General features: G+C 50.7%; 6 protein-coding genes across 6 annotated transcripts; 4 read left to right on the forward strand and 2 right to left on the reverse strand.

The window, feature by feature from the left end:
* Window positions 1-2,102: 2,102 nt before the first annotated feature.
* On the forward strand, window positions 2,103-3,675 carry CPAR01_02243 (major facilitator superfamily transporter; the record flags this gene model as incomplete). The annotated part of the gene is made up of 3 exons (XM_060486531.1): window positions 2,103-2,307; window positions 2,464-2,839; window positions 2,928-3,675. The coding sequence occupies 3 exons, from the start codon at window positions 2,103-2,105 to the stop codon at window positions 3,673-3,675; spliced, it is 1,329 nt and encodes a 442-aa protein (XP_060353859.1).
* Window positions 3,676-5,238: 1,563 nt separating this feature from the next.
* Window positions 5,239-6,571, reverse strand: CPAR01_02244 (uncharacterized protein; the record flags this gene model as incomplete). Its single annotated transcript, XM_060486532.1, has 5 exons — window positions 5,239-5,597; window positions 5,666-6,038; window positions 6,145-6,215; window positions 6,270-6,350; window positions 6,403-6,571. The coding sequence occupies 5 exons, from the start codon at window positions 6,569-6,571 to the stop codon at window positions 5,239-5,241; spliced, it is 1,053 nt and encodes a 350-aa protein (XP_060353860.1).
* Window positions 6,572-8,114: 1,543 nt separating this feature from the next.
* CPAR01_02245 (uncharacterized protein) lies at window positions 8,115-8,816 on the forward strand (the record flags this gene model as incomplete). Its single annotated transcript, XM_060486533.1, has 1 exon — window positions 8,115-8,816. The coding sequence occupies one exon, from the start codon at window positions 8,115-8,117 to the stop codon at window positions 8,814-8,816; it is 702 nt and encodes a 233-aa protein (XP_060353861.1).
* A 977-nt stretch (window positions 8,817-9,793) lies between these two features.
* Window positions 9,794-10,607, forward strand: CPAR01_02246 (uncharacterized protein; the record flags this gene model as incomplete). Its single annotated transcript, XM_060486534.1, has 2 exons — window positions 9,794-9,907; window positions 9,987-10,607. 2 exons carry the CDS (start codon window positions 9,794-9,796, stop codon window positions 10,605-10,607), a joined length of 735 nt encoding a protein of 244 aa, XP_060353862.1.
* A 691-nt stretch (window positions 10,608-11,298) lies between these two features.
* Window positions 11,299-11,749, forward strand: CPAR01_02247 (uncharacterized protein; the record flags this gene model as incomplete). The annotated part of the gene is made up of 2 exons (XM_060486535.1): window positions 11,299-11,446; window positions 11,490-11,749. 2 exons carry the CDS (start codon window positions 11,299-11,301, stop codon window positions 11,747-11,749), a joined length of 408 nt encoding a protein of 135 aa, XP_060353863.1.
* A 224-nt stretch (window positions 11,750-11,973) lies between these two features.
* On the reverse strand, window positions 11,974-13,719 carry CPAR01_02248 (aminotransferase class I and II; the record flags this gene model as incomplete). The annotated part of the gene is made up of 6 exons (XM_060486536.1): window positions 11,974-12,368; window positions 12,450-12,767; window positions 12,831-13,000; window positions 13,061-13,133; window positions 13,197-13,456; window positions 13,577-13,719. 6 exons carry the CDS (start codon window positions 13,717-13,719, stop codon window positions 11,974-11,976), a joined length of 1,359 nt encoding a protein of 452 aa, XP_060353864.1.
* Window positions 13,720-16,017: the final 2,298 nt, after the last annotated feature.

Here is a 16,017-nt window from a genome sequence, read left to right on the forward strand (position 1 = left end):
AGCGAACGCCCAAAACGGGCAAACGAAATTCTTTTTAGAGAGACCCCTGATAGCTCAATTTACGGATAGACAAAAACCCACGTTTAGTATTCACACACCTCTCGCAATGTGATTGATCATCGTCAGCCAATTGGGATGGGCATGGTGATCTAAACTCCCTTGTTGGCCCCCGTTACGGTGCACATGGAGCTGCCATATGCAGATAATATATCACATCGTGCCCACACATCGTCGCTTTCCTCTGTGCGAATTACGGATACGTTGTCATTTATCGTTCGCCCCCAACGTGACGCTGCGCGTCGATTCAATCGCTTGCTTGTTCAGGGGACTTGTAACCGAAACCGAAGAGCCGAAAAGACCGAGGAAGACCTATCGGCTCTTGATAGCTGATAGCGCGAAAGGGCCCCCAGCATTATTAGGTTGTGCTTCTTCAGCACACAATCTGCAACTTTATTTGGAGTTGCTGCGGCCTTACTGCGACCTGCCACATTGATCTCCAGACAATCGCTACGGGACCCCATTCCGAGTCCCGACGACCGCCACGTTCCGTCGGCTCGGAACTGGCACTGCAGAAAGCGCGGAACCGAACCGAAGACAAGCTTGAACCAAGTTGAACCAACATCAGGTTACAGACCAGGAATGTGGGATACTCCGTAGTTTCCCTGAATAAACACGTCATCATCCTGAGACTCCCCCCACGCCGACGGTTTTTCCGGTTGTCATGCAAAAGGCAGATATTTTCATGTTTTCTTCATCCCACCGGTGCGCGCGCCGGCAACTAGGGCGGCAACTAGCGGGATTTTGCGGTTTGTTTCTCAGGGCTCTTAGCTAATAAACTGCTAAGTCAGCGTTGTTGAGAATTCAGTCCCCGATTTTCGATCACCGCGCCAAGACGTACATAAGGAGGGCCTCGGCATCTTTTTTATCTATGAAGAGGAGCCCCGGACTGAATTTGTCTGCAGTTCGGCGTTCAGATAGCAGACAACGACGCCAAAAAGCTGATAAGACCCGCTACCAAACGACGGACCATGGCCGAACAGCCCAGAAAGACTCAAAGAAGCATTTTCTCATTCACCGCCCAGTGTAACCTAACCATAATCGCACAAGAATTATCAATCGTCAACTCCACTACTCCGAAGTTTCGACGAGGTTCAAATGCCTCAAAGCCGTTGGCATTCGCAGATTCCAGAAGAGGTCCGAGACGTTGGAGGATTCTCGCAATGTGACATGATGAAGCCCCCCTCGTTGCGGACACATTTGACTAGGGGAGTCCGCCTCATAAATGCCAAAAATGATGTGTAGCTTGCGAGTTCATCATTCTACGAGTGAAATGTTCAGTAATAGACTACTCTGACACTTTTTGTTTTCCGTCTACCGCAGCCTGCAACGTTGATCCCTATCCGCTCTGGCCGATCCGACTTCCTCATTGGGCCTCGAACCACCATAATCCTCAAGCTTTCTGACTCTTCAGACCGCGTCAAGACTTGTCTGGTCTCCGAGACGTTGGAAGTTTCCCGAACAATAACAGCCAGGGCCACTGTGCCTGACTTACACCTTATTTTACTCGCGGCCCCTCGCCTCAGGTTATTTACATCCCACCTGGAAACGGTAAGGTTACCGCTATACTTTCCCCCAAGTCATCGCAACAACGACATACTTGGAGGTCCATCTGGTCTCTGTAACGTGGCCTGCGACCGCGGGCGGCGCAACCCGAGCTGCGGCGAGGCCCAGGCGGCTTTTTGGGGGGTCCGTGGAGGGCTCCGTCTATTGTACTTAAACAAAATGGAAGGCTAATTTTCCATTGTTGCTCGTTCTTTTGCTCAGGTGGGAGAACTGGATAGATGTCAGAAAGGCCTGCTGAGCAAGCTCTTTACCTATCGTTAATTCATTCATTTCGTCGTCGTCGCTGGATGATCTCTCGCTCTGTTAATCAAGCCGGCCTTGACAACGAATCAGTACGACCAACGCCACAGCCGCAGTCAAGTCCACCAATCGAGGAAAGGACCGCACGACATACCATCCCGGTAGTTGCATCACCGCCGCCTGCAGCGCTAGCAATAACCGCGGTCGATACTACCCAACCTATTCGTATTGAGAGAACCATGGAGTACACATCCGATAAAGAAAAGCCCTACGGGCCGGGCGAAGACCCAATGCAGAAGCTCGATGAAGAGAGCGGTAGCGATGGTATTGATGAGTTCAAGTCACCGCCGCCGTCGCCCACTAAGCCGACGGGGCCCCCGAATGGAGGCTTGAAAGCCTGGATGCAAGTTCTTGGCTCGTTTTTCATTTATTTCAACACGTGGGGTAAGTCATAAGTCGGACCATCCGCCCATACAGTAATTTCAAGTCCTGTGCACTGCCTTTTTTGGGCAAATGAAATCCCGCGGGCTCCCGCATAGCCTGCATCAATTTGGGGATTAAGCCAAGCAATGAGCGCGTTCAGAACTAACAGTATTCCAGGACTTGTTGCCAGTTTCGGTACCTTCCAGGTCTACTATGAGGGTCACCTCCTGAAGGAACACAGCTCTTTCGCTATTTCCACAATTGGCTCGTTGCAAAGTTTCTTGATGGTGTTCCTGGGCCTCTTTGCCGGCCCCATCTTTGATTTGGGATACGCCAAGCAACTTCTCTGGGTGGGAACCACATTGATCGTCACCGGGTCTATCCTCCAGAGTCTCAGCCACAATCTTTGGCAACTCTTGTTAACACAAGGTCTCTGTGTCGGCGTTGGACAGGGAAGTTTAGCTGTGCTGGGAGTTGCTATCTTATCGCCGTGGTTCACGACTAAGCTACCCATGGCAACCGGCATTGCAGCGGCTGGAAGCGGTGTTGGCGGGTAAGTCTTCCCTCACCAAAAATCTCCGGCTCAGAAAGTATCCCGCCGGCTAAGGCTGGCCATCCGTACTAACATCGTGTTCTCATAGCCTGGTATTGCCAATTCTTTTCAGATCGATCCAGCCAGAAATTGGCTTTCGCTGGACTGTGCGCACCATGGCGCTGATCGCGCTCACAACCCTTAGCATTTCCATCGTGACCATGGAACCGCCTAAACCTTCAGCCTTCAGAAGACCCTTGATTGACCGCACTGCCTTCAAAGACGCCCCGTATCTACTTTTCGTGGGCGCCTGCTGCCTCGTGTTCCTTGGCATGTACACTCCGTTCGTCTACATTCCGGGATACGCGTTGGCAAGGCATGCTGTCAGCACAGAGATCGACAAGTATCTGCTTGCGATCCTCAACGGCGCATCCATTGTCGGCCGCACCGTACCAATCTTATTCACCGCTCAACTCGGTCGGATGAACATGCTCATCGTCGCAGTAGCGGCCTTATCGATTTCGGCATTCTGTCTCTCGGCAGTCACCCACACCCCTGCGTTGTTGGTGACGGTCATCTTTTACGGAACCAGCAGCGGAGCATTCTTCTCTCTGCAGCCGGCTACATTTTCTCTTCTCACGGAGGACAAGAAGTACATCGGAACCAGACTTGGTATGGCTTATGCCGTAATGTCTGTTGCTCTGTTGCTAGGTTCTCCCGTTGGCGGCGCACTCGTACGCTCTGTAGGCTACATCAGCGCCTGGATCTGGGCAGGAGTCACCCTCGGGCTGGGTAGCATCACAATCGCATGTTCGCGAGGCATGGCAACTAAGTGGGATTGGAAGAAAACGCTTTAGTTGTCCCAAATTTTGCATAGCCAGACTGGTCTAATAATATAGAGATGATACCCTGATAGATTTCTGTAGAATAGCTTATCCTAGATGACTCACCGCTTAATGCTTACACGATGTTGATGCCACCGGTCCGGATGTATTTTGCTTCGCCTCATGTGCAATGTCGAGTCTATTTGAGCCAGCTCTTGGCAGATGATCCTTCATCCCGTGGGCTACGATAGTTCTACAGTAGTAATGTAGTAATGTAATTATGAAGTAATAAACGCTCTCTGCGCACTCCTGCATGGTCAATAGATTCCCAGGCAGATGCCCAAGTAGTCGGCTTCGACTGAGGCACCATTTCCCACACTCAGTGCAAATTTAGCTCTCCCGTACATAGTGAGACACTAACTAGTAACCATCCTAGCTGGGATGAAAATTGCATACGCGGCACGCATAGAACCAGTCGTGCCAGGAACCATCTGGGGTGACATCTCACGCGTCCAATTAAGCATATTCGAGCCTTTTTCTTTCATGTAAGTAGCGTATTCTCTTGGAACACACTCAGCCTCTTGGCCCCTATTCTCTTAGTCACTTTGTCTCGCTCCATCCACTCGGCATTGTCTACTTCAGCATGGATAAAGTAAACAGAACGGAGCACCCGATGAGTCGGATTCTCCAGCCAACGCCAAGAAATTGATAGGTGTTCCACACGTAGTTTCCCATGGCAAGCACAAACCTTCCGTATCCTTGGTAGAAAACCATCGGCCCTACTTCAAAAAGGACCCTGAGCTCCACTACGGATTCAGTGGAGATCAGGCAAAAGGGTCAGGGCCCTGGCCAGGATTCGAACCTGGGGCCTCTTCCAGGTGGATGTGTTTAATGACAACCCTAAGGAAGAATCATACCGCTAGACCACCAGGGCGTTGGCAATCTCACGATAATCGGTAAGTTGCTGGGAGGAGCGGCCGTTGCTTCGTCTCTTCATCCACAGCGAGCATTGCATCAAGGGCTCGACATGTCGTGTTGCTTCATCCAGAGGGCGCACGGACCCTGAAGTGACGGACTAGGACAATGGTGTTGATGTATTAGCTCTGTTTCTTATGTACATTGGAACAGCAAATACTTCTTCCAGCGGTGCTTGTTGTGGGAAGTGCTGTGAGAAGTAGCAACTCGTGCGGATAGACCAAAGTTCATGGCGCTTTGGAGCCTCGTTTCACCCGTGGGAGCATTCGATTATGCCTCAATGCTGTTTCTGGTATCTCAAGCATGCCAAAAAGTAAGTACTATGGAGTAGTTGAGAATTATTCTTTGACTACATAGCTATTATTGTGTTCGGGGATCATACGAGACTGTGGTCTCGTGGGTGACTTGAATTCGAGCGGCCGTTGACGGCGTGACTCGACCATCGTTTCTATTCGCAAATAAGACTGACTCAACGCCATTGAAGTCACTTCATTAGCCGCATGATCTATTCCGCTACTGGTCCTTCGGTGCTGATTTGATTCAGATTCGATAACTGTCTCCCGCTCACTGAAAATATCCGTGCGGTACCTCCTTCCAGACCATAACTCAGCTTCGTCATCGCTACATTTTGCTTTTCCCGAACTCTTCTGGAAGATCATCATGTGACTGTAATTCGTACGACTCGGACTGCATGTTGTGTCTTTTTCTGTTATTCTCGATGACAGTGGAGTATGGCAATGACTTCTTTCCGCTCTTGTCAGCAGATCCGGTGATATGTGAAGAAATGAAGCTTGGCAGATATCGGACAAAGAAAGGCTTCAACCCAGGGACCGAGGCGCACACAATGCCGGCATTCGCCTCGAGGAAGGACCAGTTGAATTGTTCGGCTACATCCCAGCTGTAACCAGCACTCTTCAACAGTGATGGAAGGATGATCATCCGTTTGATCGCCGATGCACAAACACTACGAGCAGTTAGGACTGGAGTGATACTTTGACGGAATAAGATAGAGATAGAAAACAAGGAGGCAAAGGCTCTCACAACGTACCAGTGGCGAACAATAATATGACAGAAACCTTCTGCCTTCGAGCCATTTTAAGTGGAATGACAATTTCCAGCGGAAGCAGAAGTATGACGACGTCCATAATGATGTTTGCGATGCTGAGGATCATATAAATAGTCTCTTTGTCGACGCAGCGGGCAGTCTGCAGTGCCTCTGCGTCACATGATGCGTAGATAGGGCGACATCCAAAGATGCTCAGCAGTTGATGGGCCATAGAATAAGCGATGACACTTCCGATGAGACTTTTGACGATGATTCGAAAGCTTCGATCGGGAGACGACTGCAGGTAGAGGAACAAGAGGGAGAGTTTCGACAGTACAACACTAAGAGAATACGTCACGGTGGTACATGTGCCGTACTGGTGTCAATTCGAGTCAGCTTTCCGAAGCATGCCTTGCGTAGATATCCGTTCGGTAGCTCGTATCTTACTCAAAGTTATGATTAGTGGGCAATCGTCAACTTACAATGAGAGAACCGGGGTTATAATCGGCATAAGTCACCTGCCAGAAATGCGATGCAACGCCAAGATCGATCACTAAGTTGGAAAGAAATAGGGCAGGCAGAACAGCAGGAATGAACGCGAACTTACCTTTCATTCCTGTATCCAAGAAGGCAATGCTCATGACCATTGAAGTGATAATCAAGTCTGGTTTCCAAATACTTAGTAGGTCTCTCAGATCATCAGGTCTCTGCATGGAACTATTGAGAACCAGTCGGCTTACAATCATCAACATGTAGTCTGGTAAATATTCGAAGGAAAACAGCCAATAAGGAAATGACAGTCGTCGAGACCCCTGCAGCTCTCATAACGATGCCCACTGTCTTAGCTGCAAATCGAGCCTCACAGATGGGTGGTTCGGCCATGTAGACGACATCTGCGGCGGTTGCCATGGCGGAACTTTCGAAATGCTGCCGCTCTCAGGAAGGGCATTCGAGAGATGATGAGCGCAAACGACAACCTAGTGAAGCTGCATTGATGTACTGGGTTCCTGGAGCTTTTGAAGGATATTGTTTGCGGAACAATAATCAACATGCCAAAGAGTTGTTGGTTCTAACATGTGAGATTAATCAGACGTTGAGCCATGTCTTCGTGGTTATCACTTGGCAATGGGCATCCTTTTTCCAACAACGACTTTCCTCGGAAATGCTTCCTAATAGAGGCACTCATATCCATCAAAGATGTCATGGATCACTTCGTTGGTTCACGTGAAAGGACGTAGTCCACTGCATATGCATGTTTGCCTCGCCGGGGGAAGTCTCCAGTAAACAAGTTAATTCGTTAGCGAAGGATTTCGGCCAAGAATGTCTTTCGATTTCCCCCAGCAACCGAGTCCTTGGCCCACTTTGATCTTTTGTTTTTCGGGAGGTTTTCTCCGTGCGGGCTCCTAAGCATGTAGAATATGTGTCCAATTCCACCTTGTTAATGAGTCGCGAACCTGACTTCGCAGTCTGAGTTCGATATAAGAAAACAGGACATCTTAATATCCGAACAAAGGTTTATGTTTATGTGTAATTAAGCTACAGGTCAACGTCTGTAAGATCATTTCCTGAAAGACGAACATCCTCGGCGTGAAGCACACTGGTAGCATCCGGTGCGCAAAGTACGGGTAGCACCAGGATCTCGAGCTCAACTTGGTGTTTCGCTATCTCATTTGCACGAATCCGACGTTGAATATCAGGGTGAAGTACTTGGATTTCTTCGTATCTAGTTGTGCCGGTATTGCCAACGGTGACGCTCGTCTTTGAATCACATATGATCTCTTATTCGTGCACCGAAATTCGGCCGCAAAATGGGATCTTGGCTCATCGGAGGCGGCCCGCAGGCCGATATGTGGAGCCAAGGCACTAGAGATTCGGATCCCAGCCGCGGAGACGATGGCTTCCCTCCGAAGCCACAAGATGCTTGTCATATGTGAACATGATACAATCCAATGTGACAAGCTGGGTTTGAAAGACTTGTTAGAACCGGGGTTCTCAGTTCACAACCAAGGCCGGTTTCGTCTTGAGAAAGTACAAGTGGGATTGCCGATCCTATAGCTACGTTTGCTTCCTCCCGAAAACACGAAAGCTTTTCCTTCTTTATCTACAAGGTGTCTCCAGCATCCCTGTCTAGCTAATTCCTATCTCACCTACCATACTCTCATTGGCGTATTGCGAACTTCTACATGAGACCAGCTCACAATGTCTCAAATGCAAAGTGAGAAAGAGAAGCACCCAGAACTATTCAAGCCGGATTTGGACATTGACAGGCGGCAATGCAAGCGTGTCGTACCTCTTGAAGTCTTGGCTTTGGGGATGTCTAAGACGGGCACGTCATGTAAGTAACTTCTAAGGATGTCCAGGCCTTCGGCTTCATCAATCATTCTAACGAGATGCCGATATGCAACGAGCATAAATGATCCTTGGTTACAACGATGTATATCATGGATTTGCCATGGTCTCAAACATTTCCGAAGTCGAAATGTGGATGGAGGGCATGCATGCGAAGCAGAACCCTAAGCCAGACCAGCAACCATTCGGTCGCACAGAATTCGACCAGCTCCTTGGTCACTGCGGAGCCATTTGCGATATGCCAGCTAACTTCTTCGAACCCGAGCTGGTGGCGACATACCCTAAGTCCAAGGTTGTTCTCGTCGAGCGTGACATTGAATCCTGGTACAAGAGCTTCGACGAGAGTATCGTCACCGTCGCGTTCAACCCCGTCTGGCGATTCCTGTCGTGGTTGCGAGCCAAACATGTGGCGGAGATTGACGACATCACTTTCACGTGGTTAAAGTACACCTTTGGTGCAGAGACAAGGAAAGAAGTCCTAGAGAAGGCTCGCGATGGGTATCGAAACCATTACGCGACTATTCGGAGAGAAACGCCCCCTGAACGGTTGCTCCACTACAACCTGAAGGATGGGTGGGAGCCACTGTGTGCCTTCTTGGGGAATTCTATTCCTGATGTTCCGTTTCCCTATGCCAATGACCATGAGGCATTCCACGAAAAGCTGCAGATAATCATCAGGAAAGGTGCGGTCGCAATCGTGAGGAAGGCGACATGGGTTGTGATTCCCGGACTGATAGGTGTAGCGGCATATTATTTCGGGTCCAGGGAGGGGTTACTGGCAAGCATCGCAGGAATCAGCAATTGAGCAGTGGCTAATACAAGTAAAACCCAAACCCTTTAATCATTCTGGTGGAATGTCTAAAGCCTGTTGACTTTGCCTGTCGATATTCGATATGTGTTTTGTTGCGGCCTGACTCGTGACTCTTCGAAAGGTCAATCAAGTCAAAGGCTTGTACATTCTCAGAATGAAGAAAGAACTGACGGGACAGCAGAATGTGAAGAAAACTGATTGAAGTGATTGGAACTTTCGAGTCAAACATTGAACGATCAGTGGAGAACCCAAGTGAGATTGCTTTGTGGACCTATGTGAACTTTCTCATCCTGCTTCATATGTTGCTGCAGCCTGCCACGCTGAAGCAGAAAAACACAACGAAACATGATGTCAGTAAGGCATTCTCAAATTCCAGCCATGATTGCCCGTAGATCAATGTTTAATTCAAGCTGGCGTTCATGGAAATATTCTTTTAGTATCTTGGCCGGCTTGCCTTAACCTGCCAGTGGTTCGCTGTTGCCTTCGACGTCTTCTGTGATTTTCACCTACTTCTTGCCGTCAAGAATAGCCGGACGATCGTTCTTTCTCGTTCAGATTAGAATTTTCGCACACTCATATGAGTTTTTCATTTGATTCTGCTCAAGTTTCGCTCACTTTGTTTCTCATCCTCGCTCTCACTCTGTCTGCCACACCGCTCTCAATCTCATTCTCATTCTCGTACTTGCCTTTGACTTCTCCCGCCTCCTCACTACCTTCCAATATCTGCAGCCCATCTGCCACAGGCCCTCCCATAAAAAAGATCTTCACTCTCCCGCGGGTCTGTAGATTTCATTCTTTTACATCCATCTCATTCCTCTTCTTCCAGGACTCGTACTTCTACCCGCCCACTCCTCCTCCGTCACCCTTCGGCACACCACAGCTTTCACACTCTTGCATATTTACTTGCATGTCCTCGCCTCTCATCACAGATCATTGAATCCTCATCGCACTCTCATCAATACTCATTCATCATGTCTTCCGCCGGGTCTTCCTCCGAGGCTGCTGCTGACCCCAAGTCCATCCTCACCGATCGCGATCTCGAGATCCTCGAGCACGTTTGGAGCTCCTTGAAGAGCGTTCCCGAGGTAAGATCTACCCTCACTTAAACTCCTTCGCCATCTACCTCACTCATTGTACACCGCTAACAATAATTCTGTCCTCTAGGTTGACTACGCCAAGCTCGCCGCGGCCTGCGGCATGACCAACCCGCGCTCGGCCTCCAACGCCTGGAGCAATATCAAGAAGAAACTCTTCTCCGATCTCCCCGCCCAGTCCAGCGACGGCGCCGGCAGCAGCCCCGCCAAGCGCAAGACTGCCACTCCGTCCAAGAGAAAGGCCGCTACCGCCGCCGCTGCTACCACTAGCTCTGACGACGCCGACGAGCTCGCCGCTGCCGGTGGCGCCAACCTGAACTCGGACGGCGAGGAGAAGCTCGTCGTCGAGACGCCCGCCAAGAAGAAGCGCGCCACCCCGGCCAAGAAGAAGGCCGCTGCTACTCCCAAGGCCGCCGCCAAGACTACCGAGAGCGACGAGAACGCTGACGAGGAGGCCGAGCCCGAGACGCCCGTCAAGAAGAAGGTTCCCGCCGCCAAGCGCAAGACCCCTGCCAATACCAAGAAGGCTGCTGTTGCTGCTGCTGCTCCCGAGAAGGCGGCTTCCGAGAACGAGGAGGCTGCTGATGGCAAGGACGCTCCTGCCGCTGATGTCGCCAAGCTTGAGGTCAAGGATGAGGCTGCCAATGGCGACGTCGAGATGTCGGGCGCCGCGAACACTGGCGAGATCTAAAGGATCTTACGGCTATTTTCTTGCCCGGTTGCGGTATCTTGCTCTTCACTTTCGACCCCTTACGATTCTTTTCTACTGGCATTTGGGGTTCCTTCTGGTAATCACAGTTTGGAGGCCTTTTTGTAGCTTAGGCTGGCGTTTAAGATGATGCGGAGGTAATAGGAATTGGCATCGGTTGGGTCTAGACCATGGTTTGGTTGAGGCGACCAGGTCTCGTGATTACCTCATGGGTTTTCGGATAGCTTGATCCACCTGAAGACACAGATCAGTAGTTACATCAAGCATCATGGCACATGATTTACCCTTGAATTGTTGCACTCGTGATATTGTTCCACCTGCGGTATTATCTCGTAAGCCCTGATGATGCCCATGGTGTGGGCGAGGACCTGGGCATATAGAAAAACACAGCTTGCGACCGCGCTGTTTCATCTACCAAAATCATGTAGCTTTCTGACTCGCGTGACTCCTCAATTGTGTGATGCTTGAAGCCGGAGCTTGACCTGGCGCTTTCATCGTCCCGTCCGCCCTGTGCCAAAGGGATACCAAAGGGATGGGCCACCATCCCTTCACGAACGTTGCGACCGGCATATGAACCTCAGACAAACCGACGCCTTGCAGAAACTTTTCAACAGTCGTCAATCATAATCTCCGACATCGAGAAAAGAGGAAAGAAAAAGAGGCCAAAGCAAACATGTCTCGTCTCGCCCTCATCGCGGCCATCATCTCCACCCTCACCAGCGCCGCCTTCGCCGTAGTATGCACCCAAGCCGAAACCTACTGCGGCTCCCGCCTCCTCAAGCTCGGTTGGTATCCCTTCATCAAATCTTCTGATCTCTATGGTTAGAATCATTCAAGAAGCCTCTATTCTAACTTCAAGCTTAGACACAAACAACCGTAAGGCGATTGAAGGCGCTCTGACATCGGGCAGGCAGTCCATCGACGACACGCACGTCAATCAGTCCGTCTTCTGGTGCGCGCCGGCAGGCGTCCCCGTACCGGGCGACTCGGGTCTCCTCTTTGTGACTTACTGCGGTCCCGAGAACGTCTGCCAGGAAGGCGGAGCGCTCGGGGGCGTCGGGGATGCTTGCGCGGCGTCTACGGGTGGCGGGCTTAACCATCGGCGCCATCACCATCACCATTGAACGCTTGGGATTTGTTCCTTGACGCGTAATGAGGCAAAGATGAATGTTTTATGTCAACTACACGCGGGGTGATAAGGAATGTATTTGAGGGAGAAACTATATGGCTCGGATTTTGTCTATTCACTCTTTGAAGAGGGTAGAAGAACATGGGAAATTATGACAGGCATGGTACATACTCGTGTCACCGCGATCTGTATCCTCTATGAACATACTCGCATCTTCATCTATTCCTTGATATACTTCTTCAACCCACGAAGACGCTCCTTGGCCGTCTCGAGCACCTCGTCCTCCTTGCAGACCGCGAAACGGATGTAATCCGCCGCAATGTGCGCGTTCTCATCCGTGTAGAACTCGGTGGGCGGGATGGCGGCGACGCCCACCTCCTGGATGAGGAACCACGCGAGCTTGAAGTCGCGCGGACGGCTGGCGACGTGGGGCGGGAACGGGTAGTCCTCGGGCAGCTTAACCTTGGCCATGTTGACGAGGACGAAGTAGCCGCCCTCGGGCTCCGAGTAGGGCATGCCGAGCTCCTTCCACACCTCGTTGAAGCGGTCCATCTTGCCCTTCATGTCCTTGATCGTCTCGTCCCAGAAACCTTCCTTCTCGGCTTGCTCGAAACCTGTCGGACGCGGGGTTAGTCACAATGAGATCCAAGGTTGCTAGGGAAAAGCAATAGGTAGAGAGAGAGGGGGCAACATACCAACAGCGCAAGCTTCTTGCAGAGGCGAGACGGAAGAGTAGCAAATACGAGTATGCGCCGCAGAAACATGCTGGATAAGTTCGGCAGGACCCATAAGCCAGCCCACGCGCCATCCGGTAGCGTAGAAGTTCTTGCCCGCGGAGCCAACGGTGATTGTGAGGCGCTCGACCTCGGGGGAGAGCGTGGCTATTCTCGTGAAGGGGACATAGTACAGGCGGTCGTAGACCTCGTCGGAGAGAATGATAATCTCGTTCTTGACGCATAGGTCGCCAATCTTCTGGAGCTCGTCCTTGGAGAAGACCTTGCCGACGGGGTTGTCTGTGTCAACATGTCAGCAAAACACGCCCTGTATTTGGAGCTGCAAGGGAAGTGGCGACGAACGTGGTGTGTTGAGGACAATCATCTTGGTCTTTGGTGTGATGGCGCGCTCGAGCTCGTCAAAGTCGATAGTCCAGTTGGCGGCGGATGATGTCGCCGTGGCGCCGTCTGTGGGAGGATGCAGGGGAACGTAGGTGATCTTGCCGCCGGGCATCTCAATGTTGCTGATGTACCTTTCCAAGGAGTCAGCATGACTGGGACGTATCATGAACAGCACTCGTGGTTTGGCTTACTGGTCGAAGAAGGGCTCAAAGACAATGACCTCATCACCGGGCTCAATAAAGGCCATGAAAGCACTCAGCATGCCTAGTCACCAGTCAGTCCATATTCTAAGATCGTCTTACTCCTCTCCAGGCCTTCTCATCTCACCCTCGTTTGCGCCAGTAGTGATGGTGACCTCGGTCTCGGGGTCCAGCTTGCGGCCCCAGTGAGGAGAGTAGGCGTCCGCAATGGCCTTCTTGAGTCTTGGGCGACCCTTGGTAGGGCTGTACTGGTTGCACTCGACGCGATCCAGCGCTTGCTTGGCGGCGTTGAGAATGAAGTCGGGAGGGTTGTAGCCAAAGAACCCCTGTCCCATATTCACGATGGGCTGCTTGGGTGAAGCGGCAGCGGCCTCGTTGATGATGGACCTAGTCTCACGGTTAGCATCTTGCACTCAATTGCTCATCATCGACCAACAGAGATTTGTCAGAAGTAGCGCTGGCGCATACTTTTCTGTCTCTCACGACGACCGGGATCTCAATACACACCAGACATCCTGTCGCCGGCCGGCGACGCGGGCCGCGGGCTTGAGCTTGCTGCTGAGAGACATTGCGGTGGACTGGAAACCTCGTCTGACGGTACTGGTGCTGGTGATGCGCGACCGGAAGAGAGGGAGGACGAGGGAGGTCATGAAGAGGGCGATGGGATGAGAAGAGGAGTCGGAGCGGCACGGCGAAGAGGGTTGTGAGTCGGCCTCCTCGATTAACCTATCCGTAGTACTCCAGAACGAAGCTCCGAAAATTGGAAGACGCTGATTTGCTTCACGGCAGCTCGAGACCCATTTCCCGTCTGGAGCGTTTGAATGGCGTAATCGGCCGTCCCGATGTTCGGTGCTGCAGTCCACGCCCTGTGGCGGGGTGAGCCGGCCAAATGCGCTTTTTGGCGGGGTAAATATTTCTTATGTAATCTGACTGAGCCGAGCCGGGGATTCTCCGGTGCAGTTGGAGTTTTACCCCGCGGTTCTTGTTCACTAAATTACCCCCATATTCCTTCATTGTCATGCAAAGAAACCTGCAGACTCCAATAATAATGAAGTTTACGAGAGACCTTAGGCAGCAAGATTCAACATCTTTTGGCTGGAGAGGAAGAGGGTTCTGTTGATTGGGATCACTCGGACTTCAAGGTACGAAAAACTCGAATTCATAGAGGAATGCTTCTCGCTAATGACAACACACCTAAGGCAGGGTACATTGATGCAAGGTATTCGGGCCCTGGATCCGAACTTCGGGTGTCAGCCTCCTATCACAGCCGCAGATACCATAGGATTAGATGATTTACAACTCATAAGCTCCTTTTGGTGCTGTATCCCTAAATTCAAATGCCTTCACTGGACATGTTGGCTTGCATGGAACAGTCATGACACGAGGTATTTGAGCCGATCCTAGATTGAGAATTCGGAAGCCAAGTCCCTCGAAGTCTTCTAGAACTGGCCGTTTTCTCAATTCAAAGTCGTACCAACGTATCAGAGACTATGGAATCCCACTGAAAAATCAGTTTAAGACAGGAATGGCGGTGTAATACAAGAGTTCAGTCGTGCTTGAATAACAGCTGACGCCAGCTTCAGCAAAATCCTGTTCGTGGTCGGCTTGTATAACACCATGTGTGGCTATGTGCTCTTCAATTCGTCCGAATAAGATGGCTTACAAGGCGCCGTTTGACGCAATGCTGTCTATTCTTGCAGCCCTAATGTCGCTTTGCTGCCTCCACGGTCCATCTATTTCCCTCGCCGGCATTTTCATGACTATAAGTAGACGGCACGGGCTCCTCTCTCTACCTACTCAACTCCCTATGCATACACTCTTAATCACACTTGTAACCTCGTACTTCTTTTCATACTACCTAAGCCCTTGCACTACCAAAGACTCACGATGCACTTCCCCACTCTTGCCTCGATCACCTCCCTCGCCACTTTCGTCATTGCCAACCCGGTGGATCTCGAAGTCAGAGACAACTGGGCCAAGGTCGTCTCCTTCAGTGACGATCTTTGCAACTCAGACTAAAGCACCTTCGAGGTGACCGGCAGCGGTGCGTACCGATGCATACCTGTCAACAATAAGCCATCCATTTCACCAATAAGCAATCCATCAAAGTTCTTCAGAAGAGGTATGTCTGTTGATCGCTCCCAACTCAGAAGAAATCTAATCTCCTGCAGGGACTGTACGATAAAGACGTTCAGCGGGTCAAACTGCGGTGGCAGCCACTTTAATCTTCCCGATGGCGACCTTGACTGCCATTCCGTCTTGCATGCCTCTGTTGAGATCTCGTGTTGAAGTCTAGGGAAAGAATTTGCTCAGTGATGAGAGTTTGATATTTCACAGAATGTGAAGATAGTAATGAGATATCTGAGGCTAAGGATATAAAAGAGAGGGGAAAGACAAAAAAAGGGTGACCACCCCGAATCGAAATGCTGTCGCATGAAAACCTCAGGAGACTTCACTGATACTCTACCGATCAAGCCTTTCGATTGGCGGTCCGTGGCATGTGAGGTACTGTTGGTCCCTATAGCACCTTCGTGCGTTGAGGATGAGTGAGCCTCCTTGCGGCCGCCTTCGGCCTTTGCGGCCGGCCTCTGTGGTCATCCTTTCTGGCTAGCGCTGTGTGTGACTGACTACGATTCTGTATTGTATCATGCTGTTTGAATCTCAATCGTTCTTTGAAGTTGAGGACATACTATAAGTAGCGCTTGTTTGGATATAAGTTATAACATGGCTAAGTATGAAGCGTATCCATGACCTAATGATCTTACATTTGAGTGACTGCCAGAGAGCTGGTCTGCTGACCAGTCAACCTCTCTCACGACCATACCAGAGGAAGAGGATGAAGCAGGAGGAACAAATGAATAAGATGGCGGAAAAGTGAATGACGGGTCCTTTGAAAAACTTCATAATATGCACCGTATCTCTTCTTGTAATCATCCAATGCGGATCTC

This window comes from Colletotrichum paranaense (genome assembly GCF_030867605.1).
Source record: "Colletotrichum paranaense strain IMI 384185 chromosome Unknown Scaffold_2.1, whole genome shotgun sequence".
In the NCBI taxonomy this organism is placed as follows: domain Eukaryota; kingdom Fungi; phylum Ascomycota; class Sordariomycetes; order Glomerellales; family Glomerellaceae; genus Colletotrichum; species Colletotrichum paranaense.